Source organism: Salmo salar, chromosome 16 (genome assembly GCF_965601325.2).
Source record: "Salmo salar chromosome 16, fSalSal1, whole genome shotgun sequence".
NCBI lineage: Eukaryota > Metazoa > Chordata > Actinopteri > Salmoniformes > Salmonidae > Salmo > Salmo salar.
The window spans coordinates 71977240-71996636 of NC_138306.1; the positions used below are offsets into that span (position 1 = coordinate 71977240).

The 19397-nt window shown below is 43.8% G+C and overlaps 2 protein-coding genes across 3 annotated transcripts; one reads left to right on the plus strand and one right to left on the minus strand.

Annotated features, from left to right (window-relative positions):
- The first annotated feature begins 298 nt into the window (after window positions 1–298).
- Window positions 299–3199, plus strand: LOC106574581 (uncharacterized). The gene is made up of 6 exons (XM_045696705.2): window positions 299–626; window positions 1033–1095; window positions 1261–1302; window positions 2075–2137; window positions 2441–2569; window positions 2787–3199. The coding sequence occupies exons 1-6, from the start codon at window positions 299–301 to the stop codon at window positions 3071–3073; spliced, it is 912 nt and encodes a 303-aa protein (XP_045552661.2). The 3' UTR covers window positions 3074–3199.
- Window positions 3200–6446: 3247 nt separating this feature from the next.
- LOC106574563 (uncharacterized) lies at window positions 6447–16059 on the minus strand. 2 transcript variants are annotated; one of them, XM_014150545.3, is made up of 8 exons: window positions 15904–16059; window positions 13380–13539; window positions 12911–13112; window positions 12598–12823; window positions 12153–12262; window positions 11775–11966; window positions 11219–11330; window positions 6447–9515 (listed from the first exon to the last, which is right to left on the minus strand). In XM_014150545.3, exons 2-8 carry the CDS (start codon window positions 13472–13474, stop codon window positions 8053–8055), a joined length of 2400 nt encoding a protein of 799 aa, XP_014006020.3. In that variant the 5' UTR covers window positions 13475–13539; window positions 15904–16059; the 3' UTR covers window positions 6447–8052. The 2 variants fall into 2 exon arrangements, with proteins under 2 accessions (XP_014006020.3, XP_014006019.3); XM_014150544.3 differs by lacking the exon at window positions 15904–16059 and adding an exon at window positions 15183–15452.
- Between the last annotated feature and the right edge of the window lie 3338 nt (window positions 16060–19397).

Here is a 19397-nt window from a genome sequence, read left to right on the forward strand (position 1 = left end):
ATCTGTCACAGTATTAGTACTATGTAAATAGATAAACACAAACGTCGACACACCGTACCTTATGGAGATAAAGAAAGACCTTCAACCAAATAACAGGTTCTGTTCTACCACAACCTTGCAGTGTCTCAGATTAAAAAGGCAGCCAGCTCACCTTGAATTCTTCAGCAGGGATCCTTGACATTATTTTGTACACATTACGTCAGAAACATGTGAAACACTTCTCAGGCAGTGGTTCACTACTTTTTGCCTGGAGTGAGCCTCACAGGCTGCATTATTTCTGAAGAAGTGTCATTTCAGAATGAGGGTTGCTGTAGCTCTGCTGGTGTTGCTGTTCTGTCAGTCTGGGACATGGGCTCAGGGAGAAAGTGGAGGGGACAGAGAGAGTTTGGTAGAGAGCCGCGGGACTGAAGATACAGAGACGACTAGCAAACAGACGACCGGCCAGACCACCACAACCCCCAATATCTGGGGTGAGGTAGAGGAGCTTAGAGACATGGTGGATAACTTGGGAACCATGGTTTTGGAGCAGAGAGAGAAGCTGAGGAACATGGAGAAACACGTGGGAAGAAGGTGGAGAGAAAAAAGGCGCGGAGGAGCTGAGGCCAGACTGGAGAGTGAGAATGCAGGTATTTATGGATTTTGGTTCATTATGACGTCGTTTCAGTGGAGGATCAACATGTTTGTGAGAATTGTTTTGTTTCTATAAATCCAGCTATGGGGGCCAGACTGAGTCATATCAAAAATCAAAGCAAATTTTATTTGTCACATGCGCCGAATACAACAGACCTTACAGTGAAATGCGTACTTACAAGCCCTTAACCAACAATGTCGTTTTAAGAAAATTGTTAAAGTATTTACTAAAATAAACTGAAGTAAAAATAAATAAATTACAAATTAATTGAGAGAGAGGTGGAGGACTTGAAAGAACAGAACACAGGTAGAGGCCTGTTTTGTTTTTTAATACAAATTAATTTGTTATAATGAGGTTAGTTCAGAGGAGGATCACGATCTTACATTTTCTCATAATTCTAGCCATGGGCGCCAGACTGAGTGCCAGTGAAAGGGAGGTGGAGGAGCTGAAGAGAATGCATGCAGGTAATGTAATTTGTCCACCAACATCAGTTGTTTATCATTAGAAAGAAAGGGTCATGAATTCAACTGTATTTGTAAAATTGTCTATGAAATTGTTTATAGACAGTTTATTTATGCTTATTTCTCATATGAACTCACTTTTCATGACTGTTTCCCATGCTATTTTAGCCCTGGAGGCCAGAGTGACAGACAGTGAGAATGGGAACACAGGTAAATAAATGTGACCCGGATTCCGGATCGTAGGCGTTTGTTGCCATTTCCTAACTTCTCTGAACTTTCATATGCCTTAATTACAAACGTGTCTGGGATCTGTTAAATTATGACCCTAGTTTTGCCAAAGAGAAAGCACTGAGCTATGTAGGGAGAAAGGCAGGATGCCATGTTTGAGATAAAGGAGGGGGATAATAGAGAGAGACTACCTCCTGGAGGACGATGCCATGCTGACTCATTCGTTTACATGTGAATTCTTAAAAAGATGGGTTAAGAAGGCTTAAGAAGGTGTGAACAATGCTGAATAGGCGTAAACAAAAAAAGAGCCCTCTAGAAAGTGTGAAAATCATTCAAGGGCACTTTTTCCTCCTACTTGTCTCCAAAATGTAATAACAGGTTTATCAAATTTCAAAGAAGCATAACTTAATTATATCATATTATATGCCGTTTTGAAGCTGAGTCTGTACTTTTATAAAATGTAAAAGAAAGACAATCTTGAAAATTGGACATAAGCTCACCTTCCTGAGTTCAGTCGCATATATTATTTTTTATTTTTTTATTTAACCTTTATTTAACTAGGTAAGCCAGTTAAGATCAAATTCTTATTTACAATTACCCCGGCCAAACTCAGACACCGCTGAGCCAATTGTGCGCCACCCTATGGGACTCCCAATCACGGCCGGATGTGATGCAGCCTGGATATATGAAATCATTCTGCTTAAAACAGAGAGTTTCAGCATCAGTTTACTAATCTGTCTTTTTGTAATGGTAGCCTTAGAGGCCAGACTGAATGCCAGCGAGGGGATGGTGGAGGAGCTGAGGAGAGAGAATGCAGGTAAACTCCATGGAGCATATAATGTAGGCCTACAACTGCACATCCTTGTAATCTAATGGAATGGCTGTTGGGCTGTTGGCGAATCAAAGCGCGTTTTATTTTTTGCTTCATGGCCCGAATGCGTTTGTAATATGATAAATGTCGCAGATTGCGTCTTTGTTTTTCACTTAAACCTTTTGTTAGGATTTCATTTCCATGTTTTTTTTAGGTGATTTTTGTCTTCATCAGGATCATATTATGCATTTTACCATGTTTGTATTTGTCTTCAATCAGTGCTTTTAATTCCCTCCTCTGTGTTCATAGACAGACCAAAGGTGGCCTTCTCTGCTGGTTTGACTAATGATGCATATGTAGGACTCTTTAATAGTATCACCACACTAGTATACAGAAGGGTCATCACCAACATCGGCAAGGCCTACAACCCAAATACAGGTACTGAACACACTAAGACCCCCTTTTCACCTTGTATTCAAATGTGACCTGGGATCAGATCATGTTCACATTAGACATCTGCTATCAGACAGGTGTACGCATGCATTGTGATTGTGTTATCTTTATCCCATATAGAAACATGTAGACAACCAGCGATTCCAGCGTCGCTAAGTGTCTGTGACAGTCTATTAACTTATTTTACTCTCCTCTGATGCAGGTGTCTTCACAGCACCAGTGAGAGGACTCTACTACATCAGATTCACTGCCATGGGTCTCAAGGGTCCACAGTCCATAGGTGCCTATATTTACCGTAACGATAAGAGTGTCATGTTCAATCACCAGGACAATGACAATGGACATAATAGGTTCTTGTCTAATGCATTGACTCTAGAGCTGGAGGCCGGGGATGTGGTCTACATGCGTCTCCCGGTAAATCAGGAGCTCTATGATGAAAAGTCGAGTAACTACAGCACCTTCAGTGGCTTCCTGCTCTTCCCTATGTGAAGGGAGCACTCTGATGTGAGTTTGAGATCAGTAAACGATCGAGATCATTTGAACCATTGACGTAAAGCGACTCCTTCACTCCATCCAGGCTTTTGCTTGTATTTTTGACAGTGAGAATTGCAGAGGAAAAAGAAAACAAGATAATAAATAATCATAAAAATGAATGATTTATTTGATTTGAAAATGTAAAAGGTTGTTCAATTCATGTCGATGGATATGATAAGAAGTCCAGACCCCTCTTTGACCAGTAACCAAATCAAAGTGTGAAGTAGTAACACAACAATGGTGCTTGACTTAGTAGTGGTGTTCAAGGCAGTCTCAGGTTGACATAAAACAGGCTGTGTCTGGCTCTCCCGCTACCGCCCCACAGTAAGGCCTCCGCATCAACACAAAACAGCCTCTTCATCTTTGTCGCTCTTGGTGAACATAACTCAGAGGAAGTAGATATCACGTGGCAATCGAAAAGGTTTGGTTTTGGGTCTGGTACTGTTCAGTTTATACAGGATATGTTACCCCTTGGCAGCATTATCAGAAAGCACAGAATTGATTTTCACTGCTATGCAGATGATACACAACTTTACATTTCTGTGTCACCAGAGAATTTTAGCTCCACAGATAAATTATTAGACTGTATTAGTGATATAAATACTTGGATGGCTCACAACGTCCTCCAGCTAAATCAAGACAAGACTGAGGTACTTATTATTAGAGCCAATTATTACAGAAAATTTGGCTCACATTTTAATATACGGGCAATAAAGATAAAACACCAGGTAAAAAACCTAGGTGTCATTTTAGATTCTGAACTCAATTTCAAATCACACATTAGGAATGTGACCAAAATTACTTTTTACCACCTGAGGAATATTTCCAAGGTGTGGCTGTTTCTCTCTCAGGCTGATACAGAGAAACTCTCTCCATGCTTTTATTACAAGCAGACTACTGCAATGCTCTCCTGTCTGGTATGCCCAAGAAAGCCATTGGTCAACTGCAAAACATACAGAACGCTGCAGCACGGGTACTGACCAAGACCAGACGTAGAGCACACATCACATCAGTCACTGCACTGGCTGCCTGTGAGTGCCAGAATTAATTTAAAGATTATTCAAGAGGGTTTTTAAATCAATCCACAATTGTGCACCCCAATACATGTCAGACATGCTTTTAAGTTATGTACCCAGTAGGTCCCTCAGGTCCTCTGTCCCCAAAGCCTAGGACCAAGAAGTATGGAGAGGCAGTTTTGTAGTTATTATGCCCCCAGCCTCTGGAATAGCCTGCCAGAGAACCTGAGGGGGGCTGAAACTGTGGACATAATTTAAAAGAGATCTTTTTAGTTTTGCTTTTCCTAAGGGTGCATTTTAGTTGTTCAGTCTTTGTTATTATTTTTCTTAATCCTCCCATTTCAGTTTTTAATGAATGTTTTTTCCTGTGAAGTGCATTGTGTTGCATTCATGTCTGAAATGTGCTGTATAAATAAAGCTTGATTTAATTTGATCTAAAAGGCCCTGCTTAATCGAAGGCTTTATTAATTCAATCTTGTGACTGACACAATATGATCCTACATTTACAGTACGTTGTAATCTCAAAGGTTTCCCCTCATGCTTTAAACATCTGCATAAGCATCTGACAAGATACACTATATATACAAACGTATGTGGACACCCCTTCAAATGAGTTGATTCGGCTATTTCAGCCACACCTGTTGCTGACAGGTGTATAAAGTCAAGCACAGTCATGCAATCTCCATAGACAAACATTGGAAGTAGAATGTCCTTACTGAAGTGCTCAGTGACTTTCAACGTGGCACCGTCATAGGATGCCACCTTTCCAACAAGTCAGTTTGTCAAATTTCTGCCCTGATCAACTATAAGTGCTGTTATTGTGAAGGTGAAGTGGAAACGTCTAGGAGTAACAACAGCTCTGCCGCTAAGTGGTAGGCCACACAAGCTTACAGAACGGGGCCGCAGAGTGCTGAAGCGCATAAAAATCGTCTGTCCTTGGTTGCAACACTCACAACCTAGCTCCAAACTGCCTCTGGAAGCAACGTTAGCACAAGAACTGTTCGTCAGGAGCTTCATGAAATGGGTTTCCATGGCTGAGCAGCCACACACAAGCCCATGCACAATGCCAATCGTTGGCTGGAGCGGTGTAAAGCTAGTCGCCATTGGACTGGAGCAGTAGAAACACGTTCTCTGGAGTGATGAATCACGCTTCACCATCTGGCAGTCCGACAGACAAATCTGGGTTAGGCGGATGCCAGGAGAACGCTTCCTGCCCGAATGTATAGTGCTAACTGTAAAATTTGGTGAAGGAGAAATAACGGTCTGGGGCTGTTCTGCATGGTTCGGGCTAGGCCCCTTAGTTCCAGTGAAGGGAAATCTTAACGCTACAGCATACAAAGACATTCTAAACAATTCTGTGCTTCCAACTTCCAGGCAACAGTTTGGGGGAAGGCCCTTTCCTGTTTCAGCATGACCATGCCCTCGTGCGCAAAGCGAGTTCTATACAGAAATGTTTTGTCAAGATCGGTGTGGAAGAACTTGACTGGCCTGCACAGAGCCCTGACCTCAACCCCATCGAACACCTTTGGGATGAATTGGAACACCGACTGCGAGCCAGGCCTAACCGCCCAACATCAGTGCCCAATCTCACTAATACTCGTGGCTGAATTGAAGCAAGTCCCCGCAGCAATGTTCCAACATCTAGCGCAAAGCCTTCCCAGAAGAGTGGAGGCTGTTATAGCAGCAAAGGGAGAGGCCAACTCCATATTAATGCCCATGAGTTTAGAATGAGATGTTCAACAAGCAGGTGTCCACATACTTTGGCCATGTAGTGTATAACATCATAGCCCAGGTTGAAATGCAACCTTTCATCGCAAGAAGGAGAATGCCAGAGTTGTCACTTGTACTGGATGTCTTTAGGCAGCTTCAGTATGTGTGTGTGGGTGTGTGTCTCTCTACCTTTGAGACGTGACCCTCCCTTAGGGGCGATAATGGCATTCTCCATGACAACGGCCGCATGACATCGCCGCTGCCCTTGAGGGCCAGGACACGTCCTCCGGGGGATCAACGTGGAAACACGATAGGGTCAGAGGTCACCCCCCGTCACCACCCCCCCCTCAGGTGGTGAAAAGGATGAAGCTGGAGGAGAGGAGTGTATCCCAGCGCTCTGCCCTGGTATGGTAGTAAGAGGCTTTAACCACAGGCTGCATCTGCTCTGGCTAGGTCTGACTGTATGTAGCAACTGCTGCTTGGCGGCTGTCTCTCTCGAAGGCCAGAGCTAAATCAATATACTGTGGACGCACTCAGCACCCATGCATACTGTTACGCAGTGCAGCCTTCGGGCAGGGGTACAATATGTTAACAGTACAAGATTTAACACGGTATATTCTCAGTTTATTCTGTAGTGTTGCACTCTGAACAACAGAATGCATAACAAGGACATTTTTCACATCATGTAGATTTAACATTACATATCTTCCTGCAATGTTCTAAACATAGCTCCCTGTAGCATATCCTTGTGAAATACCAACCATAACTCAATAAATGGACAATATAACAAGGCTTGAACTGAAACACACTAACGCATTAAAAAAAAGTAGAACCAGTAAAGACAAAGAAAACAAATGATAATTAATGCTCTTCTTAAATATCTGGATATGTCAATGCTAATCATTTATCAAGTGTGGATCACAAAACAGCTCACTCAGTGGTTCTGTACACGAGTTAACTGTGAAGTGTGCTCCTGCCCTCCAGTGGTAAAAGAAAGCAACACTTTAGTTGATTATGGCTTATCATATACATATATATATACACATATATATAATGCATGTCTGGGGGAAAAAATAGAATTATCCACTCAAAGGTGTGATACGTACAGAACGAGATGTAACATTTTAAGTCGTCATATTTCAGAGCTCTGTCCTTGACCGACAAAAAAAAGAAAAAAGATAAGAGATTACATATTATTTAATCTCGGTTTTGGCACATTTCAACACAAATGAGTCAACAGGAAACTCCATGTACAAAAATGTAGATCCCATAAATACTGTACTACCAAGGTCAAATAAGAAATGCATCTTCACATAAGTCAAACATCTTAATAACATAAGGCAGCACTGCCTCCAAATAATACAAGTAGCATGATACAAAAAACAAACATTCAGTGAACATAAAATGACCTGTACACTAACCAAACTCTTGGATGAAGTCTTGTTTTTATAACGTGCTGACTCCCAGTGCAAAACAAGGGGCCTGGGCTCCTTTGGAATTTGTCAGTCAATCTCTAAGTGGGGTCCATTTGGAGGTCGTGTGACTATGTGGTGGCCGGCTCTACTTCACTGCAGTTGCCTCACCCTAAACAGGAACTTCCATTCACAGATTTACTAAGAAGCCATTATGGCCCCTGTAGGACAAGAGACACAAATATCACCAGTTTAGATTAGGTCCTTCCTCCACCAGGTCACACAGAGTGTGAGCACAGAGGTATTCTACAGGGCCATATACCACATACACATGAAGATAACAGACAAACACCAAGGTGTCTGAGAAGAATACCAGCCTGGCAGGATTGTTTAGAAAGGCGTATGTCGCCATTTAATGTAACAAATGACATCTTTCCAGAGAGAAAAAAAATCCCACTGTAGAATGTACACACTTACATAAAGATATGCCCTTCCCTTTGTTCCTGTGTAAAGCAGTGGAGGCTGGTGGGATGAGCTATAGGAGGAGGAATGGTATCAAACACATGGAAACCATGTTTGACTCCATTCCATTCCACTCCCACCAGCCTCCACTGGTGTAAAGAGTTCACCTGTGGAACATGTGAGGTTCACAGAGAGAGAGATCATGAAAGTTAAGAATGGCAACTTTATGTATAGAAGCAACCACATCGTAGTACGATAGGGGTAACCAATGGTTCAGCTGTGGGTCCAATCCAGTTGCTACACTGGCAAATTTTGCCAGCATGTCATCACTGTGTCAGCGCAGGTCAAAATCATCACTCACCGCATTGGTTAGCGGTAAGGCGGAGGAGGGTGAGGAGCCGGAACGGGAGGAACAGGGGGGAAGCAAGTCTGGTGCTGGCCTTCGGGCGGACTGCGACTTACGGACGGCTAGAGCCACAGCCTGGGCAAAGCAGGAGGGGATGGCGGTTTTTCTGGCCAGGGCTTTGGCTGCAGGCACGTAGGGTTTGGGTGAAGAAGAGGCGTTTGTCTGATTGTCTCCCTCTGCTGGTTCACAGAAGGTACGACTCAGCGTAGGAAGAGAAGGGGGAGGATAAGAGGGAGGGCGGTGATTTCTTCCCCCAGGAGGCCTCAATCGTAACTGGGTCGGCTCCGTCTCCTCCACCTCCTTATCATAGCACACAGGGGGAGGGGGAGGAGGGAAACAGAAACGGTCCTCTTCGGCGTCCATCACCAGACTGAGCTTCCGGAACGATCCTCTGCTCTCTAGTAGTTCAGGAGTTGAGGTCACCTCATCTCCAGGTATTCCATTGGTGTGGGCCAACAGGTCAGCTGCGTATGGGTTGGGTATCTCTGAGAGTGAATCTGACTCCTCTGGGACTTCTACCTCTAGACTTTTCTGTAGTTCTGAATCTAGACTGTCTGTGGGTGATTTGGACTCCTCCTGGGCCTCGATCTCTGAACTCTCCTGCTTGACTACCACTGGTGAATTTGGTGCGGTCTGGTAAAGCTCGCTAGGACTAGACACAGTTGGAGGACTGATGACCCAGTCAGTAGAACCTTCTGGAAACCCTGGAGGAGAAAGTTTAGAATCCATATCAGGCTCTGGGGTGGATCCCTCAACCGCTGACCTCTCCAGCAATACAGGTGTCTTCTTCATTGTCCGGTGGTGCTCCAACCCAGGCTCAGCAACACCATTAGAGGGTTCATCAATGGTTTGTGCTGGGTCTAAGGCCTGGGTCGTCGCCAGGGTCGGGTCCGCCTCCAAGCCCCTCTGCCCCATCAGGGACTGCCCTCGGGGCACCACGGTGAAGGTGGTCAACCCCTCCCTCAGACCGGGACTCCTCCAAGCCTCACCAGGGGCCTTGGCCTTGAGTTGGAGTAAAGTGAGGGGGCTGAAACCCTTACTTCCACCCGACTGTGTCAAGGACACAGGGGAGCCTCCATTGGTGGAGTTGACGGGTCTTAGGGTTGGGAACGAAGGATGCTTGAGGTTGGCCCTGGTTTGACAAAGCAGGAAAGGGGTTAGCGTCTCCCCTAGGATGGGAGGGGAGGGAGGGCAGAGAGGAGAGGGATGGTAGGGATTGGAGGGTGGAAAGGTGCTAGAGGGACGAGAGGTAGTGGACGGGGTAGAAGGGGGAGTGGGGGGCACTCGGGGCTGAGTCAAAGGGCTGGAGACGTTTGGGGATGAGGATGGGGAGTCCAGGTCCTCCTCACACTCTCCCATCTCCTCCAGTGTGTAAAGTGATACTCCATTCCCTGTAAAGACAGAGAAACTGTTAGGATGTTAGGTTAACCTAGAATAGAGAGTGGCTGGTGGTTTGAGTAACTGAGGATTGCAATATAGGAAGTAAGGGTGCAAAGATGATTGTAGATTAGATTGAAATGAGTACTAAGGTGGTTGTAACTCATTTTAGACAATACAGACAGCCCAGTTTGACAAAACAAGTTAATCAAAGCACTTTATTAAAATCGAATGAATACATTTGCACAAGGAATAGCAACCTGTGTCTGACTTAGAAAACATTATCTCCTCAACAGACGTAGTTTAAACTATGATTGAAAAGAAAGAGGTGAATGGAAGAAAACATGTCAATTGAGGAACAGAAAAACAACAAAGAAAACAGAAAAAACACGTTTGAGACAATAAAACCTAATCCCTTCATGGTTTAATTCAAAAGTAAACTTGTGAAGTATTGTACGTCATTTACACTGAGGTGTGTATCGTATGAAGCGTCTCTTCAGAAGGCACAGTTATGATATGGCAGGAACTAAATCTGTGTTACTGTACTGAGAAACCTACCATCTAAACCCAGAGAAAGGAAACAAAAAGGTTACACAGGCGGTAAAAGCAAACAAAATAAACAAATACAACATAAATAAAATAAAGAGCTTATAAAGACTACCGAGTGACAAACATGACAGTTCAAAAACCAACATGGTGGAGAGAAGGAAGAATCGTTCACCACGGGGACAAGAGGAGAGTGGAACAGAAGGAGCAGGAGGAGCAGCACAGAGGAAGGAGGAGGAGGAAAGGAGGTGGCAGCTCTCACTCGCCGTCTGCAGGGGAGAAAGAAGGGACACTGCTTAGAACAGTGGTCTACAATCCTGCTCAGGTACCAGGATTGAAAAGTACCGCCTACTGGGAGCCCTAATCTGTGATTAAACAGCCTAAAGATGAACACCACTGCCAAGGAGAACCAACAGCCAAGCAGGACAACCAGTCAGACAGGGAAATGAGTCAACAGGAAGAGCCCACTAAAATATTGACCACTAGAGGACAGGTGAGACACCATATGCAGCATGTGATTCTACATGAGCCTACCCTCTTAACTCAGGGATGGGCAACTGGCAGCCCATGAGCCGCCCCCTTTTTGTAGGTCCGCGGAACTACTTCAAAAAAGGAACTCAGTCGGGGTTTCAACTTACTGTTGAGAGTTAGAATAATAATAGAATACACAAGGTGCAATTTCGAAATGCGTTTGTGCATCAGCAGTCACTCAATTAGCCCACATCAGCATATTATTTTGTTTATTGGTAAATTAGTCTAGCAGCTAGCCATATAAACTTGTTGTAAGCATGGTGGAATTACTGACTGGGGTGGGGCCCACTGATCATCAGTTATCATATAAAAAAAACATTTGCCTCCACCCTATGGCAAAATGTGTAGAATTGCAGGAAATGTGGTAAAACTTCATTTCTCTCTCTGTCCCATGGCAAAAATCGCAGAATTGCAGGAAATGAACTTCAAAACGTAAATTGTTTAACTTTGCGGTCATGAGTCGGGCCGCTAAAATGTTGCTCGCAAGGTGGGGAGGGTGTATGATTTGGGTATGCAGACCCATCATGATAAATTCTGTTTTAAATTCCCATCAAAGTTGCCAATCCCTGATCTAACTCAATTTTACAACAGTGAGAGACCATTCAGATTACAAGTCAACTAGTGATTCAATATGACTGACCTTTGATCTCAGTGTCCTGGGGTGGTCCTTTGTGGGTGTTAAGACAGGAGGATGGTGGTGGGGGGGCACAGGGGGGTGGCGGGGGGGCTCTCCTCTTCTTCCTAGATGTCAACTGGAAAACACCAGAAACAAATACTGGTTTAACCCAGGATCCTTTAAATCTACCATACATTCTCACTGTGGTCAGGGAACAATGATTTGGAACCACTAGTTAAAGTCTAAAGTCCACGGCTGAGTCTCAATAGTATTGACATGCTTCCTTTTCTCTATAACCACTAAACTCGCAGGGCATAATCAGGCAATCAAATCAGGTGAAGTCAATATGGTGGAAGGCTCCCCTGTCCTTTCACATATAGAGCCCCAAAGCGGTGTAATAATACCCATAAAAACCTTGCTGTCAAACAAGGAAATGGTTCCAATCGTTTTTCCAATAGGGGATTTTAGAACCACTTAAAATAAGGGCTGTGTTTCGTGCAGGCTTAACAAAGCGAAGGAAACCATGAAAGAGTATCGAGAGACAGCCCTAAATCCTACTCCCTAATCACCTGTCACTCACCGGCTGGACATGGAGGTTAGCAGGGACGCTTTGGGAGCCTGCCATGGGGGGCATGGGTGCCTGTCTTTTCTTGTCCATGGTGTTGTCCATGGGCAGGGTGTTGGAGGAGTGGACACCCAGGGAGTTCATGCTGTTGCCGGCCACCCGCTGGTTTTTCAGACCACGTGAGGCCGGGGCACTCACTGAGAGACCCTTTAGAAGAAGACCACAGCAAAAAACACATATCACAAAGCTTTGTCAGTGTACACTGAAATCCTACCACACACTCAAATCTAGCACGGCTGGGGGAAAAAAAACAACTGCATTCACAGATCTAGTCAAAAAGGTCTAAAATCTACTTCTTACACATTGCTTACGTACGACAGTAAAATAAAGTACCTTTTCTGGTTTCTTCTTAATTCTCCTGAATAATCCCAACAATCCCCTGTTCTCCTTCTCATTCTGCTTCTTCTCTTTACTCGGTAGGGGGGGGGGTTCTACAGGTGCTTCTAGGGGAAAGAAATAGCAACGACAGATGATTGAGAACTGGCATTCTAATGAAATGTGTTCATTGCCGAAATGTTGGGGCATTTTCAGACATTTTCGTTAAGTTCTGTACCCTCGGGGGGAGGTAGAGTGATAACCACTTCATAGCTGTTCAAGATTAGAAAAAGACATCCATGTTAGCATTTTCCTATTTACAGTATACGCACACTATGCACTCAGTGGGTAAATAATATTCTGTAGACAGTCTCCAAAACACAGTTTCGGTATGAAACAAGTACGTCATCACTACCAGCGCTACCAAAACTCAAAAGCGGAGTAACATAAAAACATGTCTCACCTGCCATGTCCTTGGCGTATAGTTCCCTTAGTCCATAGTCATCGAGGGACCTGCTCAGGTTTAAAGGTCCTTCGGAGTCGTTGGCTCTCAGTAAAATGGTGGACTCCAGGTCAAACTCACACTTCTCACACACCGCAGGCAGGAGCTGCTCCAGAGGGACTCTAGGATTGACCCTCACAACGGCCTTATGGTTCTTCTTGTAGTTGATCAGCAGACGTACAGTGACCTATTGGAAACAGTATCCCTTCAGTACATAAAGTGACCTAGGTTGGAGATTGGCTAGTGTGTACAGATGCATTTTGTCAGTATTTACCTCTGGCACGTACGGCCTCCTTATCTTCTCCTCTCCCCCTTTAGGTTTCAGTAGGATCCTGTGAGGCTCCATGGCTCCAATCAGAGAGCTGGGTTTGAAGGAGATGTCATTTCTATTGGCTGACTGGAGTTCTATGGTGAAGTCAGATGGATTCAGGTGGTACTGGGCACAGAGTGTGACCAGTATGTCCATCACGGGTTTACTGTAGAGATACAAACACAGTGCAGGTGTACTACATGTGTCCACAGTATAGAGATATATTCATGGTTTAAAACTCATTTTAATGGTGTTCAAATATAAAAGGAATCGATTTATATTTAAGTCATTTAGCAGACGCTCTTATCCAGAGCGACTTACATTAGTGAGTGCATCCATTTTCATACTTTTTTCATACTCAGTCAATCCGTTCCAAATACACAGCATGACTTTGTATGGCTCCAATGAAACATTCTGGCTGTATGCCTCTTACCTCCCATGTACCGTGGCCATTTTCTCCAGGCCTCCTGGTAGAACCACTGCAAGAGTATGCTCCCGCTCCAGTGGGTTCTCCTCCTTCTCCTCCATGGACCTTCCCCAGGGGTCTAGACGCGACCAAAGTCTGAGACTTGACTGAATCTCAGGTGAATCTCCTAACAGAGGGACAATGTCAACATGAGGAGAAGAGATGACATCCTGTGAGAAGCGGATGTCACAGTCAACTAAAAGTGTCACCGTGGTACAGGACTTACACTGCATGGCCAAAAGTATGTGGACACCTGCTTGTCCAACATCTCGTTCCAAAATCAAGGGTAATAATATGGAGTTGGTCCCCTATTTGCTGCGATAACAGCCTCCACTCTTCTGGGAAGGCTTTCCACTACATGTTGGAACATTGCTGCGAGGACTGGCTTCTATTCAGCCACAAAAGCATTAGTGAGGTCGGGCACTGACGTTGGGCGATTAGGCCTGGCTCGTAGTCGGCGTTCCAATTTATCCCAAAGGTGTTTGATGGGGTTGAGGTCAGGGCTCTGTGCAGGCCAGTCAAGTTCTTCCACACCAATCTCAACAAACCATTTCTGTATGGACCTTGCTTTGTGCACGAGGGCATGGCCATGCTGAAACAGAAGAGGGCCTTCCCCAAACTGTTGCCACAAAGTTGGAAGCACATCATCTTCTAGAACGTCATTGTATGCTGTAGCGTTAAGATTTCCCTTCACTGGAACTAAGGGGACCGATGAAGGGGCCTAGCCCATGAAAAACAGCCCCAGACCATTATTCTTCCTCCACCAAACATTACAGTTGGAACTATGCATTGGGGCAGATAGCCTTCTCCTGGCATGCGCCAAACCCAGATTCCTCGGTTACAACCAAGGACAGACGATTTTTACACACTATGTGCTTCAGCACTTAGCAATCCTATTGTGTAAACTTGTGTGGCCTACCACTTCGCGGCTGAGCCGCTGTTGCTCCTAGACATTTCCACTTCACAATAACAGCACTTAAATGTTGACCAGGGCAGCTCTAGAAGGGCAGAAATTTGACAAACTGATTTGTTGCAAAGGTGGCATCCCTTGAAGGTGCCACATCGAAAGTCACTGAGCTCTTCAGTAAGGCCATTCTACTGCCAATGTTTATCTATGGAGATTGCATGGCTGCATGCTCGATTTTATACTCCTGTCAAAAACAGGTGTGCCTGAAAAAGCCAAATCCACTAAATTTGAAGGGGGCGCCCACATACTTATGCATATATAGTCTATCACAGATTAAGTCTTGCCTGGCCCTGACCTCTGAGGACCTGTGTGAAATGCCTTGTTCCTACTCTAAAAGTACTTTGGAGATGGCATTAAAATGCCTGAGAGGAGCCCCTCTGGGCCTAACCGATAAACCCTTCCCATCCCTTCATGGTCTCTGAAAAAAATAAAAACATTCATCACCTTGTAAAGCTGGGGCTACTCACACGTCCAAGTGCTTGACATAAAATACTTACGTACAGGAGGTACGGTTAATTATACAATGTTTATGTAGATGTGAAATCTAAAACCACAGTCGTCCTCCGTTTTTTAGACAAAAACATGGACATATCCTACAAGATTTACACAGCAAGAGTAAATACATTTAAATTGTTTTTAATATGAAATTGTCACCAGACTTGACCACCTGACAATTACTGGATTTTGACTGAGTGCGTATTTGACACACTAGTTCGAAATGAAATGCTTTAATGTCACTTCCATGTGCTTTTATACTACCTTCCGTTTAAAAATACAAACTACAACAGCAGAAGTCTACTTACGAGACAACATCGGAACGGCTTTTCTGGACACGTTCGTCAAATAAGAGAGACCTAATATTCACGCACACAAACGTTTAGTGGCACGCGTAGTTGACAAAACTGAGCACCAGCATGCAAAGTGTCAAACCCCTAGTTTATATCAGACAACCCCAGACTATTTAAAGAAGTGAGTTCAACAATGCATGTCTTCCTCCGCAGCGGTGAGTAAATGTTCGTCACCACGTTCCTATACTGTAACACGTGAGTGCTGCTCTCTGGAATGCGTTGCTAGGAAGCTTTATAGTTCTAGGACTCCAACACTTTGGGTATGCCTGCCCTCCACTCAATGTGGAAGAATATGCTGGGGGCTCCTGTGAACATCTAAATGACTTAACTAAAACACGTTTTACTTTATAGCCATTCTGTCCTGTCCTCTTAAACCAATACAAAACTGAATGATAGTGGTAATCAGGGCATCTAATTGAATAGGTTAAACACTTAAATTCACATTTTTTTCTCTCTCTTTAGAATAGAGCAAATATACTCAGAATAGACCAAGCACATAATTAAATGCAGCCATGCCTGGGCCATGTTGGTCAACTGGCTAATGCCAACCAGAATAGGCTTTACTCCTCCAAGAGCGAGACGGATTAGTGCTCTCCAAGCCCTGTCCCAACATATTGTCCAGCAGTTACACAACAATCAAATCCACAAATCAGTTTCAAATAGACAATGTCCTTACCTCTCTCTGTCCAGAAATGAGATATCTTCAATCAACATGACTGTCATTTCACCACCATCGTGGGAGAGAATTAGAGAGAGGGAGAGATCCTTTGCTCTGTAATCCTTGTTTAGCAGACAGCCTACTGCACCTTCTGGCCCTGCCCAGCCCTCTGACATCACAGACTCTGTCCTGTCTACACATATACCCTACTGTACTATACAGCCTACTGGAACCTAAGGGCTCCTATGGCATTATTTCAACTGGGTGAACCCTCCGTAGTCCCTTTAATTTGTAAAAACATTTCTAGTCTTAGTTACTGTACCCTTCTCATCCATCTTGGACTAGAGACTATACAGTATGGTTTATAGGTCTGCGTGCTGCCATCTTTGCATCGTCAGTCATGTTGTCCTGTGTGGTGATACTTTACTGAAGGTAACCCATTCCGATTTCTGTGTCTACAATGCATTCACATAAATGGGGAGGACTGATCTGAGGTGTATTCATTAGCAAAACGTTTTGCAACAAAAACCCTTTCCTCCAAATGAAAACAAGAGTTTGTATTGTACAAATGCATGTACAGTACCAGTCAAAAGTTTGAACACACCTACTCATTCAAGGACTTTTCTTTATTTTTACTATTTTCTACATAGTAGAATAATAGTGAAGAAATCAAAACTATGAAATAACACATATGGAATCATGTAGTAACCAAAAAAGTGTTAAACAAATCAAAATATATTGTATATTTTAGATTCTTCAAAGTAGCCACTCTTTGCCTTGATGACAGCTTTGTACACTCTTAGCATTCCCTCAACCAGCTTCACCGGGAATGCTTTTCCAACGGTCTTGAAGGAGTTCTCACATATGCTGAGCACTTGTTGGCTGCATTTCCTTTACTCTGCGTTCCAACTAATCCCAAACCATCTCAATTGGATTGAGATCGGGTGATTGTGGAGGCCAGTTCCTCTGATGCAGCACTCCATCACTCTCCTTCTTGGTCAAATAGCCCTTACACAGCCTGGAGGTGTGTTGGGTCATTGTCCTGTTGAAAAACAACTGATAGTCCCACTAAGCGCAAACCAGATGGGATGTTGTATCGCTGCCGAATGCTGTGGTAGCCATGCTGGATAAGATTTCTAAATAAATCACAGACAGTGTCACCAGCAAAGCATCCCCACACCATCACACCTAAAGCAAACGGTAAAGTTTATTTTACAAAGCATTACGCAACAGACAAAAGGTTTTGCAACAGAATGCAACTAATGAATACACACCCTTGCCTGTGATTTCTGGAGACAAAGTAGCACCATTGAGGGAGTAGAAGTCTACGGTTTGGAAACTCTGCTTGGTTCAACACTATCACACAAGGTCAGACTGGACTATGGCAGGCGATGGACATTGTCCCTATACTAAAGTTTAATTTACACAGTAGCAGTCACTCACCAAGTAGGAGTTTAATCAAATTAAGCCCAGGAACACATGTCCACATCGACTGTAATCATGTAATCTTATTTGGTGGTTAAACAGTGGAGATTCCCTGCACCAGTTAGTTAGTAAATATATACGTTCATAAATGTGTTGCATTGGCCACATTTCCTTGTTACAAATCGCTTGTCACTTATCTGGTGTGCACTAATGTTTATGTACTGAAATCTGTGAATGGACACACACACTATCAGATGGACACACACACAATCATTTTTAAATGGCTGTCTTAGAATAATAATCAACATTTCCTACCATGCTGTGTTGTTATGTGTCGCTACCATGCTGTGTTGTCATGTGTTGCTGCCTTGCTATGTTGTTGTCTTAGGTCTCTCTTTATGTAGTGTTGTGTTGTCTCTCTTGTAGTGATGTGTGTTTTGTCCTATATTTATATTTAATTTCTTTAATCCCAGCCCTCGTTCCCTGCAGGAGGTCTTTTGCCTTTTTGGTAGGCCATCATTGTAAATAAGAATTTGTTCTTAACTGACTTGCCTAGTTAAATAAAGGTTAAATAAATAAATAAAATCCCCCTACTATTACAACCTACGCACACAGATCTTAACTTATCCATCTTTAAACAGTGGCGGCCATGTTGATGAGCATTTCTGAAAAACGTTGCACCCTGACCCCATCGTGAATAGTCTTATCTATAGGTGAGGAAATAGAGTCAGTAAGTATAATATGAACTCATTTTCCCTCCTCTGTTTCCCCGCATGCCTTTGTTATCTCAATGCACTATTTACTCGAGCCAGTTTATTGAATAGGTCAGAGGTAACTCGGGAAGTTTTGACTCTGGCTTGTGTGTGCACCCCCTAGACTCCTACCGGTTTCCTGTCCTGTACAATCACATGTAAACCAGTGAAATGGAGGTTAGTAAGAAAACAATACCATCTGACTAAATGAACAGTTTTAAATAAATCAACATTTGACCGAAGCAAGCACAATTCCTTAAAAGTGTATAGAGGCAATTTATTCCGAATTTTCCCTACCCAGTTATTACTATTTTTTCAGTCTTGGAATAATCAGGAAGTGCAGTAGATTTACAGTGTACTGAGTGGCTAACTAACTCCCAACACCCACTGAGTACTATGGCATGATGTAACCCTAAATACCACAGAGCTGTAAGGGTCAAGCTGCTGCAAGGCACTCACATTCACCACTAGCCCTCTAATGAAAACATTAGCAGAGTCACAGCCAAATGTCAAGAGGGGACAGGAGCCATGAGCTCCACCTCAGTCACATAGCTGACATTGTTTCAGGAGCACAGTGAGGTCAGTCACATGCTCTGCCAGCCTGATAAACAACTAAAGATTTTGTCACAATATGACATCCCAGACACCTTCAATTGTCTCCTTTTACTCGAGGAGAATGTAATGTGTCTGGAATTGTTTTTTTATATATTTTTTTGCATATGCCTGTGGTCACTTTGACTGTCAGGTCGAGGGCTTATAAAGAGGTGTCACGACTTCCGCCGAAGTCGGTCCCTCTCCTTGTTCGGGCGGCATTCGGCGGTCGACGTCACCGGTCTTCTAGTCATCGCCGCTCCACCTTTCATTTTTCATTTGTTTTGTCTTGTTTTCCTGCACACCTGGTTTACATCTCCTCATAATTACTATGTGTATTTAGCCCTCTGTTCCCTCCATGTCTCTGTGGGGTATTGTTTATTGTCAAGGTTGGCACGCTTCCGGCTGGTTGCGACGGGTTTTGTTTTGTACCAGGGGCAGAAATCCCGGGGGACACGGGGGGGACACGACCCCCCCCATCCTGGGAAAAATATGATTTGTCTCCCCCAATATATCACTGAAACATAACTATGTAATTTAAATAATATTAATAATACGCAATGAAAGCAATTGTGCTGATTATAGACACTTAATAGCGCGTTTTTAAGTTTCAAAAGAGTGCGACCCACCCACCCTTTGCCTCACAATGGTTTGATCCACTGCCAGTTCCTTAGTTGGCGAGGTAACAGAGGGGTCGTATCCACTGTCTGAAAGGCACTCAATGAACGTAACTGATGTGAGGTT

Bases quoted from the DNA above. Each gene is read 5' to 3' on its own strand.
- LOC106574581 (XM_045696705.2), top strand. From the start codon at position 299: ATGAGGGTTGCTGTAGCTCTGCTGGTGTTGCTGTTCTGTCAGTCTGGG. The intron at 627-1,032 runs GTATTTATGGAT...TCATAATTCTAG, and splicing joins ACTGGAGAGTGAGAATGCAG to CCATGGGCGCCAGACTGAGT. The intron at 2,570-2,786 runs GTACTGAACACA...CCTCTGATGCAG, and splicing joins GGCCTACAACCCAAATACAG to GTGTCTTCACAGCACCAGTG.
- LOC106574563 (XM_014150544.3), bottom strand. The intron at 13,113-13,379 runs GTAAGAGGCATA...GTATCTCTACAG, and splicing joins ATGGCCACGGTACATGGGAG to TAAACCCGTGATGGACATAC. The intron at 9,516-11,218 runs GTCAGTCATATT...CTGTCTTTACAG, and splicing joins CCAGGACACTGAGATCAAAG to GGAATGGAGTATCACTTTAC.